Source organism: Talaromyces marneffei, chromosome 1 (assembly GCF_009556855.1).
Source record: "Talaromyces marneffei chromosome 1, complete sequence".
Taxonomy (NCBI): domain Eukaryota; kingdom Fungi; phylum Ascomycota; class Eurotiomycetes; order Eurotiales; family Trichocomaceae; genus Talaromyces; species Talaromyces marneffei.
The window spans coordinates 3,850,133-3,871,553 of record NC_072348.1 but is presented as its reverse complement, the minus strand read 5'-3'; the positions used below and the strand labels follow the sequence as shown (position 1 = coordinate 3,871,553).

Sequence of the window (21,421 nt, the reverse complement as noted above, 5' to 3'; positions counted from 1 at the left end):
AGCTATTCAGGAATTGACAACATTGATAAGTGAGACGGTTATATTCAAGCTTCATCTTACGCGCCTGGCACCATCTTTGAGCAGGCGCCCTCCGTCGCAATGCCTAAACGGAATAACAGACTCTTCGGAGGCTATTCGAAGGGTACAACATCAATCAACGACTGCACCGTCAACCCTCAGACCAGTGAAGAGAAACAATCCGGTCCATCGAATGACTCGCAGCAAGAGTCGCTATCTTCTGGTGCCAGTTTGGTCTCCAAAATCAGGAGAGGCAAAGTCAAATTACTGTCTAAGTTGGGGCTGTGGAACTCTGGGGACACGGGCGAGTACTCCATGAAGTAACATATGCTAGAGAAAGGCTAATATACCTCTCAGATACTACACCGAGTAGTCCTCTGGACCTCGATAGCTTGTGCTCTACCATCGCATCTGAGCAGGACTCAGAAGACGAGAGGATCGCGAACGTCTCAAATCACTTTTGCCCATCGTCGAACGATTTCCCGACAACGATTGAGTTTTATCAACAACCTGTCTCGACCCCAGGCACGGACAATTTGGTTTCGGAGAGTTTTGAGTCAGCACAAGCGTCTTTCGAGGATGAGTTCTATATGAAACCTAATGTCGATCGAACAAGTCGTGAACCAGTCTTGGCTCGCCGTCTATCTCTAAAGCTGTTTATATTCGGGCCGTCGACTGTCATCCGCCGTGCAAAGACTAAAGCGAGGCCGGGCATTGTTCGTATGGAAGGCTCGTGCCCTATTCCTTTAGACTACCGATGCGATGGCTCTGAGCAGGACAGCACAGATCAATCTGCATATATTTCACCCATATTCAGTCAGGCCGATTATCGCAGCTCAATAGATGGGGTTTCGACTTCACTTATGTTACTCTCGCCCGCCAGCGAAGCCTCTGCTCCGAGAATATGGTCTGGGTCTAGCAGATCTGCTCCATCAATTCAATTGGTCACCAAAGCAAAAGTTAAACCTTCCATAGTGACAGCCGAGACAGCCGCGGTTGCAAAAGTCTTCTTCGAAACACACTTCAATGCGATTCATTCACCTCAAGACAGTCGCAAGAAGAGATTTTTAGAACTCCAAGCACACCTGCGTCTCCTCCCATTCACCAGCGATGAACAACATGAAGTACAGAAAGCGTGGGCTGCCCAAGAAAGTGAATATCTTCGTCAGACTCGAGTCCTCAAGACTCGTTCGAATCGTGCACATAACAGCGACACTGTATCTCTTGCAGGCTACGAAGTGATTGGGGTTCTTGGTCAAGGAAGCTTTGGGACTGTTCAGTTGGTGAAGGAAAAGACTCTTGATCAGGACTTGCTGTATAAGAAAGGAAGCAAACTTCTAACTTGTCTTGATGGAATTCAAGCTAGTAAACCTAGCTGGCGGTTGACGACGAGAGGTAGCCTTGAATCCGATGGATATGGTTCGGGAAGAGTCCATTCGAAACCAAACTGGAATCGTGTATATGCAATGAAGGTAATACGCAAGGCGGAGATGGTACGTCTCTGTCAAGAGGGCCATATACGAGCCGAAAGGGAGATTTTGGCTGCATCAGAGAGATCAAAGTGGATCGTTCCTCTCGTTGCTAGTTTTCAAGATGCCGTTAATTTGTACCTCGTCATGGAATATGAAGTAGGAGGTGACTTCTTTGGGCTACTTATACGTCAAGGGGTGCTTGCGGAAGGAGATACTATGTGGTATGTGGCTGAAATGATCCTCTGTGTTGAGGAAGCTCATCGCCTGGGTTGGATTCATCGCGATGTGAAGCCAGAAAACTTTTTGATTTCTGCTTCTGGGCATCTGAAACTGGCTGACTTTGGTCTTGCTTTCGATGGCCATTGGTCACACAATCAATCGTACTTTCACAACCATCGGTACTCTCTGCTCTCAAAACTAGGAATCGATATTCAGGGCGATACTGAAGATCAAGAAAAGAGTCAAGGACCAGAAAATTCGGAGGCAGGTCTACTTCAGCAGAGCTCGTTTGTCCGGCACCACCACGATCAAACCGACGAGCCTGTGCTTGATTGGCGTGATCGAAAAGAAAAGAGACGGTTTGCTCGAAGTATTGTTGGGACAAGTCAGTATATGGCGCCTGAGATCATAGCTGGGGAGCCTTACGATGGTAGATGCGATTATTGGAGCATTGGAATTATTCTTTATGAGGTACAATCCCAATACCTAAGCATATTTGTTGACTGACTAACTGATTGATAAGTGCTTGTATGGAATGACCCCGTTTTACCGCGAAGACAGAGAAGAGACCAAGAGGTGCATTCGTGTTAGCATCCTTAATATCCGTTACACATTTCTGCGTCTGACTTTGTGTCTTCCAGGATCATAGATATACGCTGCATTTTCCTCAGGATCGACTGAGTGACTTAATCATATCGTATCACGCTATCGACTTGATTCAACGACTTCTGTTAAGAAAAGAGTTCAGGTTGTCAAGTAGAGGATACAAGATCAATGACTGCGCTCTATGGCATGGACTGCAGAGTCATATCTATGCCAAGTCATCCGATCCAAGAAATTCGTATTGGAAAGGAAATCACGTATACAGGGATGATGCAACTGACATCAAAGCTCATCGATGGTTCCGTGACCATTCCTGGAATGATATGCTTCTTCGTCGACCGCCATATGTACCGGAGGAAAGGTGCTGGGAAGATATCACGTTCAGAAATGGAGCGAACGCAGCCTTTAACGGAACTATCATTACTCAAGAGCAACAGCAACTCAATAAGGTTCCTTTACCACCCATGCCCGATCCATGGACGCCCGAATACCAGAATATGATCGAGCAGAATGCTTTCGAGAACCGAATTGATGACCATGTAAGCAAGAAACGAAAGCACAAGGAGAAGAAAAGAGCGCGTGACAAAATCCTCCGAGATGCGATTGCAGGACCTACGGCGCTAGATGTCCGGACGAAGGGTGCCTTTGTGGGCTATACCTGGAGACGACCGAAACCCGTCAGGGATGTTCTTGAGATAGAACGTGGTAGAAGCCTTGTCTGTTGATTAATCTTTCCTCTTGTTTCTCTATTCGATTGTCCTTCACATACTGAAAGTTTTGAGTTGTATATCACTAGTACGTGTATATTTTAGATATCCATACCGCATTATAGTCTATCCTACCTAGGTAGTTTCCGTTCTTGAGCATTACTTGGTATTATAGGTAGATATCAATACGAATTGATATTTATTAACAGTATTCAACAAATACATTCTTCCCTCATGTCCTATCCTAACCCTAAATATGTCTACACAAATGCAGTGTCGATCCTAATAAAACGCCAAAGCGAGAAAGAGAATAAGAACAACAAGTAAAACACCGACCAAGGTAATGGTATATGCAAGCCCCGGAATGATAATGGAAGCTAGGGGGTGGGGATAGAACGCCGGCAATGAGGATATTAGAAGTCTTTTGTTAAGAATAGATGGTTTGAGATGGTGCTTTAGATATGAGATGCGTATGATGAGGGTGCCACGATTAGAAAGATGTTGATCCCGCACCCATCGAGAACGCTGTTTCACTGACGCCGTCATCAGGGGGGGCACTACCATTCAACTTCGGGCAAAGTCTAGAAAAAGAGAGTCAGCAACCATATCAACAATGCACACCTCAGTCAACGCCAGGAAGGGGGGGGGGAAGTAAAGACATACTTTTTATTAGTCTTAATATGTCCAATTAAACCACAATTGGCACATTTCCGTGTCGTGGTTCCACCACCCTTTGAAGGGGTTCCTGTGTCTTCGGAGTCGCCGATAGAAGCGCGGCCGATGCCCTTTTGTTTTTCGCGGGCGAAGCGGCGTTCTTTGTTGCGGTTTAGACGCGTTAATTCTGCTTCCAGTCTAACGGATTGTTAGTTAGTATAAAGAAGGAAAGATGTTTTGGAGGAGGCGGTAGCTTACAGTTTCTTGTTGCGAGCGTCGACTTCTGGATCACCGGTTGGCTGTATTTCGGCAAGTCTAATAGATATATTAGCTGAATACTCATAAATCCCATGATAAAATAGGAGGAGGACGAACTGGGTATTGATGGCTTCAACACGATGTCGTGCCTGTATGTACTTCCGAATAACACGGGGGTCCCAGACTAATTGCTCCTTCTGGTAGACGTTTCCATTCTCGTCCTTGAAATCTCGCACGATTCTCAACACCTTACCCCGCTGACTGCGACTGCTAAATCTGCTGAATTGACTCATACTCTCATCGTCACGGCGGAAAGAAGGGGTTGCAGCTTCGCGTGGGGTAGGTTTATTGAAGTCATCCTCTTCGTCTTGATCCATGTCGCTGTCGTTGTCGGATGCTTCCATCTGAGATGACAGACTCGCCTTTTGGGCATCCCAGATACGACGAATGGATTGTTCGTATGCCTTCTGTTGTCTTGCAACGTTGTAGCTGTGTCCGCCCGTTTCCTTTTGTTCTCGCTTTTCCATTTTTTCTTGTGCACTCTCGCCGATGGCTTGGAATCCGCCTTTCATCGATGTCTTGATGAAGCTGAAACCTTCGCCACGACCAGTCGGATCTCCCTCACCGTGCAGCTTCAACATGGCTTTGCCTTGGGAGGCCATCATGAAGTTGCGGGTAGCACGCCATGGCGCCATTTGTTGCTCGAAGCTTTCCCCTTCGGCTTCTTCGTCCTCTTCATCGGCGCCGTTCGTATGACCGGTATCGTGAAGATGCTGTAATCCGACCTGCATAGACTCTAACAAACAGACGTCTTCGGGCTGGATCCAAGACCGGATGGTTTCTGAATCCGGAATCTGTCCAATTGGAACCCACGTTTTGGAATCCTTGTCATGATGGACGAAATCTTTCATCTTCTGTCGATTCTGCATATCAGAAGATCCTGGAAGATGTGCTGTAACTTGACTGATTGATACTTGTAAATTGCCTGCTTTCTTCATCAACCGGAAAGTCAACATCTTCAAGCGATTTTTAGCCACAGTTGTGACTTTTCGTGAATGCGGTCCAGGAATGTCTGTAGAAGGAAGTTGTTGCCCGACTGCATAGAGATTTTCGACATTCTTTAGAAAGTAATCCGAGCCATTAGTCGCAGTTGAGCCTCGAATAACTAAAAAGTCCGTAGACTTTGGCTGGTGGTTGAAGATGGGCGCACGATACATCGTATTTGTAATAGCCGGGGTGGTTTCTCCTGGATCAATATGTCCAAAAATGGAGAATGGGCTTTTGTCCTGAGGTAGTAACACCTGCGTCTCGCCAATCTCGGCTTTAGGACGTGTAGGATCATCTGTGTTCTTGCGGCGGTAGTAATTGACGACACGATTTGCCATACCAAAGTTCGACATCATCATGGGCACTTCTTCCGAGTATTCTAGCAACATTACTGTCGAGTTATCTCCCAGAGATATGGATTTGGTAGAATCGTAAAGTTCTTTAACATTCTTTCCTTTCACATGCTTGCGTTTGACGAATCGAGAGTTCTTGAACCATGAACTGACATTCGGCCGGAATGATAGAGATGGACGATGGAACGATCGAGCCTCAGTTGTCGACAATTCAGTCTTGTAATAAGGCCATTGCAGCCGTAGAGCAGGCATACTATGCTCAAGGGCTGCGTTTCCAAGAGTACTTCGGATTTTGCTCTGATGGTTCTCTTTCAGCATATCATACGCATCATCATTAGATATGTTGTATCGTTTATTCAGACGTTTGGTTGTGTTGGCATCCATCTCAGCTCGGTCAGGAACAGGAAGGGTCTTTGGTTTCTGTACGACGGCTTCAGGGCGGCTATCAAGCAACAGGTGAGGATCATTCAAATCAATAACGACTTTCTTCGCGATTTTCGAGGTCAGTCGATCCGGATCATCAAGAAGTGGTATTTCAATGTCAGCCAGCGCCAGCAGCTCATGCGGATCGCGTCCTAGTCTGCGCTTCTTCGTGGGCGGTACATCTTCCATATCAAGTGACCACGTCATTTCATCAACTGGCGCAGCTGCAGTCTCCTGCGGGATAACCTCTTCCTCAACATCGATTTCTGAAGGCTCTGTCTTAACGTCCCAATCTGTACACAAGACACGAAGATCTTGCATGGTGACGCCACCGGGAAGAATCTCTGATTCATCGAACTCGGCATCAAAATCTTCCTCAGATTCCACGGGGGATTCCTCAGCTTGCTGAAATGATACTAGCCCTAAGTTTTCAAAATCATGGGCACGCTTAGTCCCTTGTCCGCCAGTTTTGAAGATTCGCTCCTGGTCTAGACCAAACTCAAGATTGATTTTCGTAGGCAGAACGGGTTTCGGAGGCTTGGTGGCTTGCTTCCCAAGGTAAAATGCCTTCTTGTGACGGAAAAGCTCAACAAATCGCGGGAACGAGTCTCGGTCAAAGTTGGGCCATAGAGACTTCAAAAGCTCTTCGTCATTTTCGGGTGGGGCAGGAATATGATCAGGGCCAGGCATTGCGGTTGCAGCAGCGGCAGACCTCGCAAACAAAGCTTGTTGTTCTCTCCAAGCATTCAAAGTCGCCGGGTCCATGTCCTCCTCTGGATGGGCAATGGACTCCTCTGGTACATCCCCGAAAAGATCGATATCCCCATCCTCATCTTGTGCAGTTTCCGAATGTGGCAAGGCAGCGCTGGTTTCGATACCTTTCATCAAATTGTGATCGCCAAACAAATCGTCACCCGTCTCCCCGTTCTCAGCGACCGGAGACAACGCGCCGTCGCCGAACAAATCATCCACCTCATCTCGACCATGTTGTTCCGCGGGAGCCTCGTCATCGCCAAACAGATCGCCGGAAAAGAGGTTGTCTAGATCGATTTCCTCCTGTTTCACTTCTGTGACCTGCGCGACGGGAGCCGCTGGCCCTTCTTCATCGGGGAGATCGTCATCGTCAAAATCCTCAAAGTCGATGGCATCGTCCGCTTTCTCGCCAGTCTCCAACTCACGTCCCATAAAATCGAATTGCCCACCATCTGGAGCATTGATTTGAGCTAGGACATTCTGGAAATCGAGATCATCGACGACGTTGTCGCCGTTTGCCGTGGCGTGAGGCATGATGGAGTATGCTCAATGTTCGTGGTGAAGCTTGGGTGAAGGTGACCGCGTGGGTGCAGTGAGAATTAACTGTTTCAGCCGTTGCTTACCATCACGTCCTCATCCCTGAGCCTGGTGACTCGCTTAGACGTAGGAGTGAGAAGAGGTTGATAGAAACGTGGAAATGGGAAGCAGCTTCCTTCTTGGGGAGATGAATCCAAATCAAGATGGATGTAAGCCACCGCGGTTATGTACGGCGGACTGTACTACATACTATGTGTGCCAGTCCTATTGTTGCTGCTCCGTTAGTAGCTTTGCTTAAGTACCGCTTTCATTTACTTTATTCTTATTGGGCAAAGCCTCCACTATTACATAAGCGGCACTCAAATGTACTGTATAAATCTGCCGGCAGAACTTTTGGCGGTGAGATATTTCAACAGGATCTGATGACCATTCATCAGTGATCTACTCCGTAATTAGGATTAACTGAATGCCTTTCCGTTGTAAGTTGCAGAAAAGTGAAATTCAAACTAACACTCTGCAGCTGGAATACTTGAGAAAAGGATAGATTGAATGCGATATACATATAAGCCTCAAGAACAGTCCTCTACAGAAGAATTGCCACAGAAATTGTCAGCTTCTTTTGTCTCAATCATCATCGTAATTTGTATTGTAGCAACTAATCACATCTTCCTTCAGTCGGATAGCGACAACTTGAACTCTCCATAATAGGCGCAAAGTGCTTTACTTGCACCGTCCATGCAGTAATGCTCCACAATCACTTGCTTTCCATCATCGACCAATTTGGCCAACTGTCTAAGATCTGATGTTCTTGGCAGATAAAGGACTATGTGTTTGGAAAAGATTGAATACTCCCGGTAAAGGCGGTCCAATGAGTATGGCTCCATTGTTTGCAGGTTGAAGATCTCGTCTGACCTATAACCAGGACCTAAAAAAAAACATATCAGCATTTTCACCGGGATAATACAAGCTGGGAAATAACGTACCTCCCCATGGAGGGCTAGCAAAGACAACGCTGTAAGGTCCCAGATCTTTCAAATGAGTTTTTAGGATCTCGAAACAATCTCCTTCAAACCAAGTGATCTTTGATTCGACTCCGTAGATTTTTGCATTGTGCTTAGCGCAGGTGAGGACAGCCGGATTCTTTTCAATGGCGTACACCCGCTTCCATCGTCCAGACTTTGCAAAAGCTATGCTATTACCACCTGCTCCGGCAAATGCATCTATAAGAACAACTTTGTCCTTTGGAGCAGAGGTGGATATGTGCTCTGCGATTTTACTTCGCCAGAGTTAGTCAGCTTGGCCAATAGTAAGCGGGAAACAGTACGTACTTTGCGATGGACTCAGGGGTAACACCGAACCAGGCATCATCAGTCAGCCATACTCCCTCCTCATATTTAGTGAATATACGATGTCGCTGCTTCCAGTAACTATAACTCGGGTCAGCATGGGCTTCAATAATAGAGCGATGTCAAAGACCTACTTTTGAATATCCCAAGGAACTTCACCAATCTCATTGTAGTGATGTACCTCTGGAGGGGCCGCTTCCTCACTCTCCACGGTCATGGCAGCAGTTTCGAGACCTTGCCAACCGTCCTCTGGTTGACATGTCAAGAATCATCGTTTGTCACCAGTAGTTGCTGGTAGAGACGCTGTTGAAAATAGTACCTGCCGCCGCAACAAATAAAAGTGGAGCGGGAGCTCTGTTTGCATTGTTTGTATGTGCCTGTTCTGGACAGCTCTCCATAATCTGCGGGGGAGCTCGAGGTTTATGATTGCATCTTGCGAATACCAACAACCTTTTCTTCTTCATTCGACTACTTGCCTCATTGCATCATGTTTGGCGCTCTCAATAGGTTCATTGGTCGACTCGATAGTGAGGCCGTTCAAAACAATTCAAACGGCCCTGGAGACAACTCATTCGGTTTCCAAATACTCCGCAACAACGATGGTGACCTACCGCTAGAACCGTGGTTTGATTTCATTATCGGGATAAATGGGCGTCTTATTGTAAGGCAAAAATCTTGCCATTGCGTGTGATACTGCTTACAAGTTTTGCGAATACAGGAGGAACCAGATCATAACCTCTTTGTGACAGAAGTCCGCAACTGCGCTGGCTCAAGCGTGTCTTTGGAAATATGGAGTGCCAAGGTAGTTCATGAGAATATTCAGTATAGCCTCCTCATGTGTCAATTCTAATGAGTCTTTCTAGGGCCAACGGACGCATACAATCTCTATCCCAGTCTCAAAAGAGAACCCCTCGTTAGGCCTGACATTACAACTCGCGCCACTTTCAGTCACACAACACATCTGGCACGTTCTGTCGATACCGTCGCCTTTAAGTCCTGCTTACCTTGCCGGTCTTTTAGAACACTCCGATTACATTCTAGGATCACCAAGTGGCACATTACGAGGCGAGTCAGCACTCGGCGAACTGGTGGAGGACCATCTCAATCGGAGCCTAGTGTTATGGGTATACAATAGTGAATTTGATGTTGTTCGAGAGGTAGAACTGGTACCAACAAGGGGCTGGGGAGGAGAAGGTGCCTTGGGAGCTGTCCTCGGATATGGAGCATTGCATAGGCTACCTGTGGGTTTGGGCGAAGAAGTTGAGGGACCCGGCGAAGTTGTATTTGAAACAAAAGAGGACGGACAGGAGCAACTGAGAGAAACACCTACATTGAACACTACCTCGACAGCCCCCGCCGGAAGTTATCTTCTACCTGCCAACTTGGCTGCACCTCCCCCTTTAACGTCGCCTACCGCTACACTCAACAGTTCCGCTCCTCCGCGATCAAGCAAGACACGAAGAAATCGACATGCAGGAATATCGCCTAGTCGAACATTTGATGACTATTTTGCTGAAGGAGAACAAAAGAGCAAAGAGGATGATTTCGCACCTTCGCGAAAAGGCACGCCTCTTGCACCGCCGCCAAAGATTGGAGGGCCGCCGCAATCCGGAACGAACGAGGAATCTGCTGGACAGACATAACGTACCGTTTTCACACAATGTAATATTAAACCCTCTATTAGCTTTTTATTTACGGCGCATGAGTATGTAAAATGAAGTATTGCATTCATTTACCTTGAAAGTAGTGCAGCACGCCTTGTATGCTAACTAATCACACAAAGGAAATTCTTGAAAGTCCTAGAAATAAAGCATCTTTTAAAACATGGCAAACAGTCCAGAAAAGACTGGCAAAGGAATAGATTTTACAAGGGAGCCAGAAGCATCATCGGTCTTCCGCGATCAGAATTAACTTTCCTGATCGAACCAAATGCGCCGTGCTCAAGGGAACCATATACGAGGCTTTATCGGCCCTTCCTAACCCATTCTTCAAGATATTCGCGGGCCTCGCCAATCTTATCCTCCAACATGGCGCGACCCATTGCACTATGTGCAACTCCGGTCGTGTATACGTGCTGAATATAGTTGCGGGCCTTGAGATGGTTATCGGCCACCACAGGGACTTTCTTCTCGTATTCCCAAGCGAAATCCGAGATGTTGCGCATAGTCACAGGTAAGAGAGTCCAGGCGGCGACGGTACCGAATGCAAGAGGGGTCGCAGATCGTAGGATGATTCCACGGTTCCGAGAGACGATTGATCCGGCCATGCCTGACACAATAACATACACTCCGCCGGGAACAAGTCGCTCGCCGGATTCGGGGGATGGAGCAAGCGATGCAACTGTGTTGGTGAAAGCATTTTCAACGCGGAGTACGCGAGACAAGAAGTCGTTGAAACTATTCTCCGCGGCGAGAGAGTGTGCGTAGAGGAAGAGGCGGGCACGACGAACTTGCGCCGTTAGAAGATCGGTGACGCTGGATTCTTCTTTTGTGATTGTGTTTGAGATTTCGGAAGGGATGGCGACAATGAGTTTCTGTTCTGGGACGGCACCAGTCTCGGTGGGATAGTCATCGTAGATAGGCTTTCTCTGTTCATCGAATTGATTAGTCTTCCGCGAGAGTCGGCGGTGGGATTGATAGGGAAGCTCCGGTCTTATACGTACAAGATCAGAAGGGCTTTCAGCATAGACAGTTCGTCGAGGATATGTAACTATGCCTCCAACAAGGAGAGTCGCTGCTATGGGAGCGACAGCTCGCTGTGCACATGGTTAATAACTTGCTTCGCTTTCTTCGATGTAAAGTAGAGAAATTCGTGAGAAAAATGGAAAACACATACTCGCTGGAACATTGGCCGGAATGACATCTTGAGTAAAGAAGAGGTCAAGGGCCAATGGATGCGACGGCGTGGGTTATCAGTGTGTTGAATGTGATTTTCTTGAGGTCGTCTGCGGGTTTGCGGAACTGACGTTGATGTTGATCGGAAAGGACAGGGCCGAGCCATGCCTATTGCGGCAACTCGGCTGTCGGGCGACAAGAAAATCAGAATCAGACAACTTTTCTCGTCTATTCTCCTTTCTTCACAATCCAGGTCAGGGAGAGCAGCGCATTCGGGATTTTCACGATGCTGAATACTGTGCGATCTCGTCCATGGACCTGCAAAGTCTGCCTGCAGCGTCTTCAACGTTTGCAGCGGTCCCGGCCAGAACGAACCTTCGCCACTGCTGTCGCTGCAGACCAGCAGTCCATCGATTATGTCGCAACAAACAAATCCGCAAAGCAACGTGACGACGAAACACTAAGACGAGTCTTTGATTCACGTCCATTTTGGCGCGAATTCTCCCAGAGACAAGCAAATAGTTCGAAAAGAACCGGAATCGTACAGAATCAGTATCTCACAAGCCCTGAAGGCTTCCGCGAGTTCGCGCATACGTCATTACAAAAATGTCAACACATTGTCTCAAAGGTTCTAGCGGTGTCTACATTAGAGGGTTACAAGTCGATGGCTAAGGACTTGGATCGATTGAGTGATTTGTTGTGTCGGGTTATTGATCTGTCGGATTTTGTTCGAAGTAACCATCCGGATCCGTTGATACAAGAAGCGGCTACCCAGGCTTACGCACTCATGTTCGAGTACATGAACATCCTAAACACGACAACTGGATTGCACGACCAACTTAAAAAGGCGGCCGCTACTCCCGAAGTGGTGTCTTCTTGGACGGAGGAAGAGAAAATGGTTGCTGATATACTGATCAAGGATTTCTCGAATTCAGCAATCCACATGCCCCCGAAAGATCGACAGCGGTTCGTCAACTTGTCCAACGATATCAGTCAGCTAGGCTCCGAATTTGTCAACGGAGCCGAACCCGCGAAACCTCACGTCGTGTTGAGGAAGAGCAGTGTTCAAGGTCTGGACCCGAGGGTTGTACAGCAGTTACAGAGGTGGAATAGTGTGGCTATTCCGACCTGGGGAGTAGAACCACGATTGGCGCTCAGGTCGATGCATGATGAGAAGTCGAGGAAGGAAGTTTACATGGCGACACGGATATCTAGTAGACGGCAAATTCACCGGTTGGAAGAACTTCTTCACAAACGAGCTGAATTGGCCAAACTATCAGGGTATAGTACCTACGCTCACATGACGTTGAGTGATAAGATGGCAAAGACGCCGGAAGCAGTCTCGAATTTCTTGACGACTCTTATTGGAAACAACCGGGTGCAGGTTCAGGAGGAGCTCGCTAAATTACAGAGCATGAAAGGGGCGACGCCACTACAACCCTGGGATCATTCTTACTATGTTCAAAAGCGCGTTTTGGAATATTCAATGTCACGGCGATCTCGCGAGCTTAGCAGAGTTCCTGAATTCTTCTCACTTGGCACGGTAATGCAGGGTCTTTCTCGTCTATTTGATCATCTGTATGGCATACGATTGGTGCCACAAGAAACACTGCCCGGCGAAACATGGAACTCAGATGTCCGACGATTGGACGTGGTTAATGAGGCTGGTCAACACATTGCTGTTATATACTGTGATTTATTCACACGACCTAACAAAAGCCCCAATCCGGCTCATTTCACGCTTCGATGTGCACGTGAAATCTCTGCAGAGGAAATTGCCGAATCAGCGTCTATGGATCCTCCATCTCACCCAAATGATGGAATGGCGACGGCAATGAATCCTGGATCGGACACTCTTCGTCAATTACCTACAATTGCTCTTGTCTGTGATTTCCCAGAGCCACCTGCATCTGGAAATGGTCCCCCCACGCTTCTTTCGGAACATAGTGTGAGGACATTATTCCACGAGATGGGGCATGCAGTCCATTCCGTTCTTGGGCAGACACCCCTTCAGTCGATTTCAGGTACACGATGCTCGACCGATTTCGCCGAGCTGCCATCTGTCCTTATGGAGAGTTTCGCCACTGCGCCAGAAGTTCTCTCACTGTATGCACGACACTGGGAAACCGACAAGCCTCTGTCAGACAGTATGATGCAAAGCATGGCTGCAGACCGCATCGCTCACGGAAGCATATATGGAGCGGTTGAGAACGAAGCACAGATTCTCATGGCTCTTGTCGATCAAGCCTACCATGCACTATCGTCAAACGGCGGGCAACGATCAATCGACAGCACCGATATTTACCATCAAGTATTCTCCACGCATTGCACACTGCCGGACCCTCAGGATGGAAACACACGCACATCCTGGCAAGGATTCTTCGGGCATTTATATGGATACGGAGCTACATATTACAGTTATATATTCGACCGCGCAATTGCGAACAAGATCTGGCAGGACGTCTTCCAAGGAGGCAAATTGTCGATCGATCGCGAGGCGGGAGAAAAGTATAAGAATGAAGTCCTTCGCTGGGGCGGTGGTCGTAATGGCTGGAGCTGTGTGGCAGGCGTTCTTGGAGACGCGAACCCATCAAATGCAAACGGCCGATTGGCGGAAGGTGGTGAGGAGGCCATGCGTGAAGTTGGTCGGTGGGGACTGGGAAGGGATGGGATATCGAGTTGATCTTGCGGATTGTTTGACAACTACCCTATAATTAGATATAAACGCATACATATAGAACCATGCATAGATGTACAACAGAATACAAGCGTATACGCGAATCTCGTTCTCCTATTGTTACTGAATACTTAGGGTAACGGGGTCACATGACGCCTTCTCATCAACCTTGTACCTTGACATTGTCCAGGATGAGTTTGTATAACTAGTTATCTAGCTCGTATCGACATAAGCGGTTATGTATAGTTTTTAACTAAGTTAATCCATTTTTCTATCTCGCATGTACCTATAGGTACCCGATCTATGGACGCCTGCAAAACACAAAGTAGCAAACTCCAGAACCCCTTATGGTCAAATGCAAATGACATCTCATAACTCCCCCTGCCCTATTTTTCACCTGATTCCATGCATCCATGAATGCTAACGCCTGAGAGGTATCTGAGCTCGAATATAAAGCTGAAATATACCGTAACGGAGTAAACAATAGCTCCGGCATGTATATTGAAAAAAAAAAAAAAAAAAAACTCTTTTTGAGTATATGTCGTTCGTAAATCATTTTGGTGATTTCTCGCCAGCAAACGGTTTCCTCCCCGTGACAACATGGAAATTGTGATATGCATGAAAGTGCCGATTGGTGATACACTTTCGAACCGAAACCAGAAACACCTCGATTTCGGGTTTCGTCCATCCCAACGCCAGGAAAGGTTTGTAGGTATACGCCGATAGACCCGTCATCCAATTCTCTTGGTACCAAGCACCCAAGGTCTTTAGTTTTGGATCCTTTGGCCAGGGGTTCAGGGGCACTTTTGTGATTTGATCATTGACGTCCAGATACCCTTCCTGCCTCATCTCCGCGGCCAGTTTATGTGCAATCAGAAACTGGCGATAGGGCTCATACTCCTCGGAGGCTTTTACTTCCAACTCTATCCAATCATGTAGAGCATACTCACTGAATCCGCCTTCTGTGTTCGGTGGCGGGATGGTGTTATCGTCACATCTGGGTATGGGGTCGATGTCGTGCCACTCAAACCATCCACCAGGTTTGAGTACGCGCATGGCCTTTTTGAGAACATCCTTGGTTGAGGGTAGGCAGCCGGTCATGTTGCCTATGCGGATGTAGTCGAAATGGTTTGGTTCCCAGAGCCATTCTTCCGTGGCGTCTTCGACTAGGAAGTGGACATTTGGTGGGACTTCGGTGGGTTGAACTGGGGATAGGTCGGTGCCGATTATGCTTGCTTCGGGGAAGTGGCTCGCTGAGCTACGTTAGATTTTATATTTTGATTCCAATAGCAGATAGAAGAACAGAAAAGGGGGCAGACGTACCCATTTCTATCGGCCAGATTCCGGAACCTGTGCCGATATCAAGGATCCGCTTCGGATCTCGCAGGGGAGCAAAGTGTAGCTTGTTGTCGTTGATTTGTTTCCAGATATGATGCTGCATATCAAGTCGATCCAATTCTTGCTCGTCGTTTGGGAATGGGTACACTGGAGTACATCAGCACTGAGTAGATCTATTAGGGGAGGGGGCGAGTTTGAACTTACAGCCCTCGTGGTACTTGTGATACCTCCGGCCATTCTCAAATGGAAATGCCGTGACACTCTCCGTTAAGGATTGAGTGTCACTAATAGAGACAGTTAGTTAACGGCTTCTCGTCATTTCCATTCGCCCATCCCCGTCTTTTTTTACAGCTTCGTGCCGCAACATCTTGATCTTGCAGTCACAAGAGTGATAATGAGGACGTTCGACTTACCAGTCGTTGGAGGAATCCTGTGACAATTAGCAAATCGATCGCCACGCAAAATATCAATCACAATACAACTTCCACAGTGTTCACTTACATCTGGAGTCATTGCCATTACAGCAGGGCTAGAGTTCGGTACAGGCGCGATCACAAATCGATTACCCTGGCAACTTCAAGAGAAGCCAAAGGCATAACAGTCGTATATATAAACAAAAGCGAGCAAAGAGTTCATGTAGAGAAAAGAAACGTAGACCAAAAGAGAGAATTTGACGATTCTGTGGAGAAGACTAAAACCAGGCTACTCGGTAGTTCATACATCGATAGGTCTCAAAGAGGAACAGAATGGAAAGGGTTCAATGCCTGGTTATAAAATACGTAAATAATGAATTTCTTTGGCCCAGTAAACTAAACTAGTAATATTGAACAGATTTAGCTTCAAAAAATAGACACAACAGGAGGACTAATGCAGGAAGTTCAAGCCGGAGGGTTCAGACTTTCTTTCAGTGGGTGGATAAAAAGCCCATAGCTAAGGTGACTTAAGGGTTACCGTGGATCTGGTTCTCTGCCTGCCGAAGTGGGGAGTTTTTTTATACTTTTACATCGTATGTTGGGTAACTTTGTGCAGTCTAGAATACATTCCTTTCGATGTACCATTTCCTCGGGTTTGTCCGTGTACGACTTGTGCATGTCCGATGTATGTGTTTCTTTTTCCATCTTCTGTTTGCGCCAATGCTCTCAAACTACTGCTGCAACTTCAATCCATCAATCATCGGCCAGATGTCCACCCGAGCGACTGGCACAAGTCATGCATCCAGGCTAGACAAGTTACACTGCATACATAGACCGTCTATATATAATGCAATGTAGCATGCACTGGCACATTGATAGCCCAGCTGATGTCAAGGGCAGTTAACCCAGGCGACAAAAAACAAACTATACAGAAGGCGGGGAGGGGGAAATGTCAGTCAGGGAAATACTTATCCTTGACCAAAACCCGAGATGCTGGATCTGGATTTGCTTCATGTGTCATGACTTACATGGTACCGCAGCCGCTTTTAATTGTTTCTTTTTTTTTTTTTTTTTTTTTTTTTTCAAATACTTTCAAAGATCGAGACGCATCCTGAGCTGTCATTTGCTGTTTTGTTTTCGTTCGAGAGCCTACTGCTGAATTCGGACATGATGTTCAGTGGTACCGCACCGGCCTCAGTAAAAATATACCTAGGCAGATGTTTATATACTTGAACAACGTAGAGAAGTCGTCGAAATTGAGCAAAGATTTTTACAATGTGGAAATTGGCCGGTATACAGAATTTTTCAAGAAACATGCAGGTTGGCTTGAGCTACATACAACCCATGCATATCCATGGCAATCATTGTCATCATTTAGTTAAACTTGAATCTGCAGATAAAAAATTGCCAGAGAGGTAATGCCAATTCAGGGATAGTGCCGATGATTTGCAAGCAAGTGGACGTAGCATGCCCTAAGCATGTACGACTCATGTGTGTCTGTATGAAATAAGGAAATATATTCAATGAGTTTTATAATAATAATAATAATAATAATAATAACTCAGTCATTAAGATTGACGCTTTTCATCACCTGATGTGCCCAGTTTCGACCAGTCAGCGAGTGCAAAGAAAATCTCTTTGACAAACAGATATCGGGATTATATTCCCAGGCTCAAGCATGATTCTGCACATCCCAGCCAGACCCACAGAGCCAGACAAGCCTGTTTTTGGGCATTGGAGGCCGGGCCAACTTCTCCCCTTTGTTCTTTGTTGGCAATTCACAGAGTGACTCGGGCGAACGCCAATCGAGCGAAGGATGGGGTCGAATGGCACCGTGGCACCCGTTGCAATCCAGTCCGTTGCTTCGTCACTGGCACAGGCCCAGGCTAATGTGGCTAAAAGACTTGGGGCCATTTGGTGGCTCAACACTAACTACCAACAGAGTTGCTACTCCTTCATCTCCCTCCCAGTGGAAAGTCGAGGCTAATAGAAGTTAGGGTTAGCTTTCCCGGTCGAGTCGACCTTGCCCATTCCCGAAGCGCCATTTAGAGTCCCTGCACACTTGACGCCGGAGACTAGACTAAGGTTCCAGGATGCTGGGATTTTTGCGCCCTCGCTTGCATTAACTGTTGGGTTTTCATGTGCAGAGATACGTAATTCGACTACCTAAGCACGTACGGAGTTGTCCGTTGTTAATATCCGTGGCTGGAAAGACCGTGCGTTTATGGCCGGTGGCTGTCTGAGCATGTTTTAGGAGTACGTATGGAGCAGCTACATACAATTTGTCTGCGGTTAGTGTGGCATACGGGGAGTCTCGCATTCGAATATTTCGGGGGTGATCAAATTGAGCAGAAGGGTACGATGCAACGGTTGGGTAGTCGATATAGACCGCTCTTTCAGAAGGATTGAAGAGCCCACCCGTACCAACTTTCAGGTCCCAATAGTCGCGGAGAATGCAGTTTCAAGAAGAATCTCCGTCTCGATCGCGAAGTAGAAACTAGTAGAAATAGACTCGAGTGACGAGAGTTCCTCGCGCATTGACCGAGAGTGGGCCTACTTAGTAGTAGTAGTACTGGGGAGGTAAATTTTAAATAAAAAGCAACAAAAGTTACGAAACCCCAAGCGGCCCGCCAAGGGAGAGGCCGTGACACCCGCCGATGCCCACCAAAAGGTTCCCTTCGGTCGGGGCGGCTGAGGGCTCCATAGGAGGATTTCAGGGAGAAATCCTGTCGAGCTTGGGCCGTGGCTGTCGATGCTTGCATGACTCTCTCTCCTTTTCCTTATCGGATCACGGATCATCACCTTCATTCACATGGTTCTTCCCGTCGTCCAGCATTTGTCAGTTCCACACGGTGGTACTCGGCATTGCAAACCAGGCCGAACTACCTATACGCACATATTTACTTTGGAATGGATTCATTCGATTTGATTCAATAGAACAATCAGACTATAATTTGTCATTTCTGCATACGTAGCTTGTTTCGAACTTACTGTGTAGCACAAGTTACCGTAGATTTGGTACGACCATAAGCTCGATCCAGACCAATTAGCCTTGCTGTATATGTCGGTGGGCGCGGTTAATTAGAATTATATTATTAATGATGTGCCTTACTGCCTGTAAGTAATTTCAGATTGACAATTTGACATGGCATTTATTCACTCTGTCTCTAAACTACGTGTCGTCCATAACATGGCATGGCATGGTTTTTGTTGTGTCGGAGCATCAAACCCTAGACGATCCACAACACCTTGCGTCCGAACCAGGATTATCCCAATCGAGAGAGATTCCAAAGGAAGACAAAAGGAAGGAAATACAGAAGAAAAAGAAAGTCCCGCTCTGAAATCCTGAGCGACCCAAAACTGGGGACCCGATGGGGCACGACCCAGCGCACCGGTGCAGTTTAGCGAGTTAACAGGGATGACCCCGGTGCACAAATCCCCAAATATTTGTTTGATTGCACTGGTTGCCGTAACTGGGTTGGGTTTAGCCTGCTAGATTCTTTGTAAAGTAGGTAGGTTCATTGTTGATGGTTCATTCTCTACTCCGTAGTTGACTTGAAGTTCGGTTAACAAGCGACTATTGACGGTTGAAGGTAGTAGTCGACTAGATGTTTTCATCTGAAATTACTGCTAACTAATCCAGACCTTTCAAACCCTAGAAGCCATTGTGATAGACATCCTTTGCCTGCAGTGTTTAGCAGCAATATTCAGTGCGGCGTACTCTTGTAATACGTGCACAAAATCATCCAAGTCTGCATGCAATAAAATACTCTTCAAGTCGAAAATACAGAGTAGCATCCACCGCCTCCGTAGAAACTAGATGTCCAATGAATAATTCGTATTCTCGAAAACTAGTAAACCTTCTAGTGGAAAAAGAGTACTCTCTTTTCCGCATTCCTCAAAATTGAGAACAACACCAGGCCGTTTGAACTAAGTTCTCTGGCATGCATAAGCGTCTAGAGTGGATATTTGTGGTGGCTCTAGATCACTCCGTACCGCATATTGATACCAAATGCGGATATTCGCCTTACTACTCCAGTACAGAGAAGTTAGTACACAGCTTAACAGGGTAATACGTAAATGTTAAACCGATGATATTAATTCCTCAACGAGCGCCACCATTCAGTTTCGCCTCTTCGGGTGTGTTATATGCTACTAATTGTTTCTCTACGGCGTAGTCCAAGATTGCAGGATATGTATGACTCAGGACTGTACACTAAGTTAACTAAGTTATTTAACTAGTTAACTATGCATTTACTCGCAGTACGTAGTAGTAACTTTGGTATTACCTAGGTGCTCCATACGTATCACTAGTATCAATTCATTCAGGTCTTCTGCATGCTCCAAAAGACTGCCACACCCCTGGCGAAATATTCAGTCACTGACAGCACCACCACTTGACTAGCGTTCATAACGCTGGTCCCGGTACACGTTGAGGTATACGAACTTGCCCAGTTTAGGAATTAATTTTCTAGGATAACCATGTCACAAACATGAGATGCCAGGGTACGTGGCTCTCGGTATCAAATCAGCAACGGAACGGAGAATTAAATCATTCATTTCCCCTGTCGCATACCCCGTACAGGCGGACAGGTGTGTATGTCAATGTGGCATGTGCATCTGTCCAACCTTGGAAGGGAGGAGGCACATATCTATGCTTTCGTGCTTCCTCTGCCTTTCTTTTCTCTGTTCATATCATCTTCGCGAAGCCCAATATCAACATGCAACATGCAACCAGGACTCGACATCCCTCAACCCGTTTTACCCAGGTGATTCCATACCCGGGTTGTCATTGATGCAGCCGTGTTACTCAAGACTACCTATGTACGCTATTTACGTACCTACGTACTAGTCAGCCTCGTTGCCAATGCCAGCAAAGGGACCCCGGGATGCAACCCTGGCGACTGGGCACGCCTTTAATTGATCAATAATTCAATAATCCGAGCAATCGGAAGAGCATTGTTGGTCCCAGTGCCCACACATTAGGTATCCCGGTGGTATGGGTATATTGACCGGCTGCATGTTGTTTTCGCTTTGCTTTTGCAGCATATTCCAATTCTTCGAGCCCGACGATGCACAGAGGCACCCGACCTTGTCACCTTACTGTCTGCTCCTCCACAAGTCCATTTATAGGCCGTGCGTCTTGAAATTGGGTGGTGCAGGGTATTCAGTGGGTTGTGCATGAAGAATTGAAAACTGCACCATACATTGGACGGTCTGAAGAACATCCGATTAGTTCCCGCGGGAATAAGCTGCAACTTGCCCCCAAGAATGTCAAGACCTGCAGACTATCGAATCTCGTATTGTCACCGGACAAGGACATCCGGATCAATAAGGGAGTTAGGAAAAACCGATGATATTCCGGTCATCAGAAGGCTAATTTCTCTTCGCCTCACTATCTTTGCCCTGTCAACATAACAAGTCTAAGTATCTTTCCAAAGGCTAGAGTCATGCCGAGTCTCACAACCCAGCGTCGCGGATCATACCGCCGAAAATACCGCCGAAAATCGTGGCTTTTGCTAATATGACTGCAGGACATAATGTCAGTGTTTCAGTCCTCCTCTAGCCCCAGCTTCTAAAACTTGATTGTATAAGCATGCACGTCTGGTTGTCTCGTTTATCAACTCTGTCGCTTGTCGCCAGCTGCCTTGAATCTGCCTGTTATTTGACATGTTCCCTCCTGTCAAATGACTCGCGAGATTTGTAGACCTCGACTGTTGCTCCCAACGAAGGGTTGGTCATTGCAGGTTGTAAGAGTCCTATCCTATG

At 46.8% G+C, this 21,421-nt stretch overlaps 7 protein-coding genes across 7 annotated transcripts; 3 read left to right on the top strand and 4 right to left on the bottom strand.

The window, feature by feature from the left end:
• Positions 1-99: 99 nt before the first annotated feature.
• On the top strand, positions 100-3,037 carry EYB26_001438 (uncharacterized protein; the record flags this gene model as incomplete). Its single annotated transcript, XM_054260748.1, has 4 exons — positions 100-322; positions 376-2,180; positions 2,233-2,295; positions 2,351-3,037. The coding sequence occupies 4 exons, from the start codon at positions 100-102 to the stop codon at positions 3,035-3,037; spliced, it is 2,778 nt and encodes a 925-aa protein (XP_054116723.1).
• A 472-nt stretch (positions 3,038-3,509) lies between these two features.
• Positions 3,510-7,041, bottom strand: EYB26_001437 (uncharacterized protein; the record flags this gene model as incomplete). Its single annotated transcript, XM_054260747.1, has 4 exons — positions 3,510-3,600; positions 3,683-3,871; positions 3,932-3,988; positions 4,049-7,041. The coding sequence occupies 4 exons, from the start codon at positions 7,039-7,041 to the stop codon at positions 3,510-3,512; spliced, it is 3,330 nt and encodes a 1,109-aa protein (XP_054116722.1).
• Positions 7,042-7,715: 674 nt separating this feature from the next.
• On the bottom strand, positions 7,716-8,607 carry EYB26_001436 (uncharacterized protein; the record flags this gene model as incomplete). Its single annotated transcript, XM_054260746.1, has 4 exons — positions 7,716-7,969; positions 8,028-8,320; positions 8,373-8,471; positions 8,525-8,607. The coding sequence occupies 4 exons, from the start codon at positions 8,605-8,607 to the stop codon at positions 7,716-7,718; spliced, it is 729 nt and encodes a 242-aa protein (XP_054116721.1).
• Positions 8,608-8,877: 270 nt separating this feature from the next.
• EYB26_001435 (uncharacterized protein) lies at positions 8,878-10,033 on the top strand (the record flags this gene model as incomplete). The annotated part of the gene is made up of 3 exons (XM_054260745.1): positions 8,878-9,051; positions 9,109-9,192; positions 9,254-10,033. The coding sequence occupies 3 exons, from the start codon at positions 8,878-8,880 to the stop codon at positions 10,031-10,033; spliced, it is 1,038 nt and encodes a 345-aa protein (XP_054116720.1).
• A 320-nt stretch (positions 10,034-10,353) lies between these two features.
• On the bottom strand, positions 10,354-11,252 carry EYB26_001434 (uncharacterized protein; the record flags this gene model as incomplete). Its single annotated transcript, XM_054260744.1, has 3 exons — positions 10,354-10,977; positions 11,053-11,145; positions 11,226-11,252. 3 exons carry the CDS (start codon positions 11,250-11,252, stop codon positions 10,354-10,356), a joined length of 744 nt encoding a protein of 247 aa, XP_054116719.1.
• Positions 11,253-11,510: 258 nt separating this feature from the next.
• Positions 11,511-13,907, top strand: EYB26_001433 (uncharacterized protein; the record flags this gene model as incomplete). Its single annotated transcript, XM_054260743.1, has 1 exon — positions 11,511-13,907. One exon carries the CDS (start codon positions 11,511-11,513, stop codon positions 13,905-13,907), a length of 2,397 nt encoding a protein of 798 aa, XP_054116718.1.
• A 546-nt stretch (positions 13,908-14,453) lies between these two features.
• On the bottom strand, positions 14,454-15,752 carry EYB26_001432 (uncharacterized protein; the record flags this gene model as incomplete). Its single annotated transcript, XM_054260742.1, has 5 exons — positions 14,454-15,154; positions 15,225-15,386; positions 15,444-15,523; positions 15,653-15,669; positions 15,741-15,752. The coding sequence occupies 5 exons, from the start codon at positions 15,750-15,752 to the stop codon at positions 14,454-14,456; spliced, it is 972 nt and encodes a 323-aa protein (XP_054116717.1).
• Positions 15,753-21,421: the final 5,669 nt, after the last annotated feature.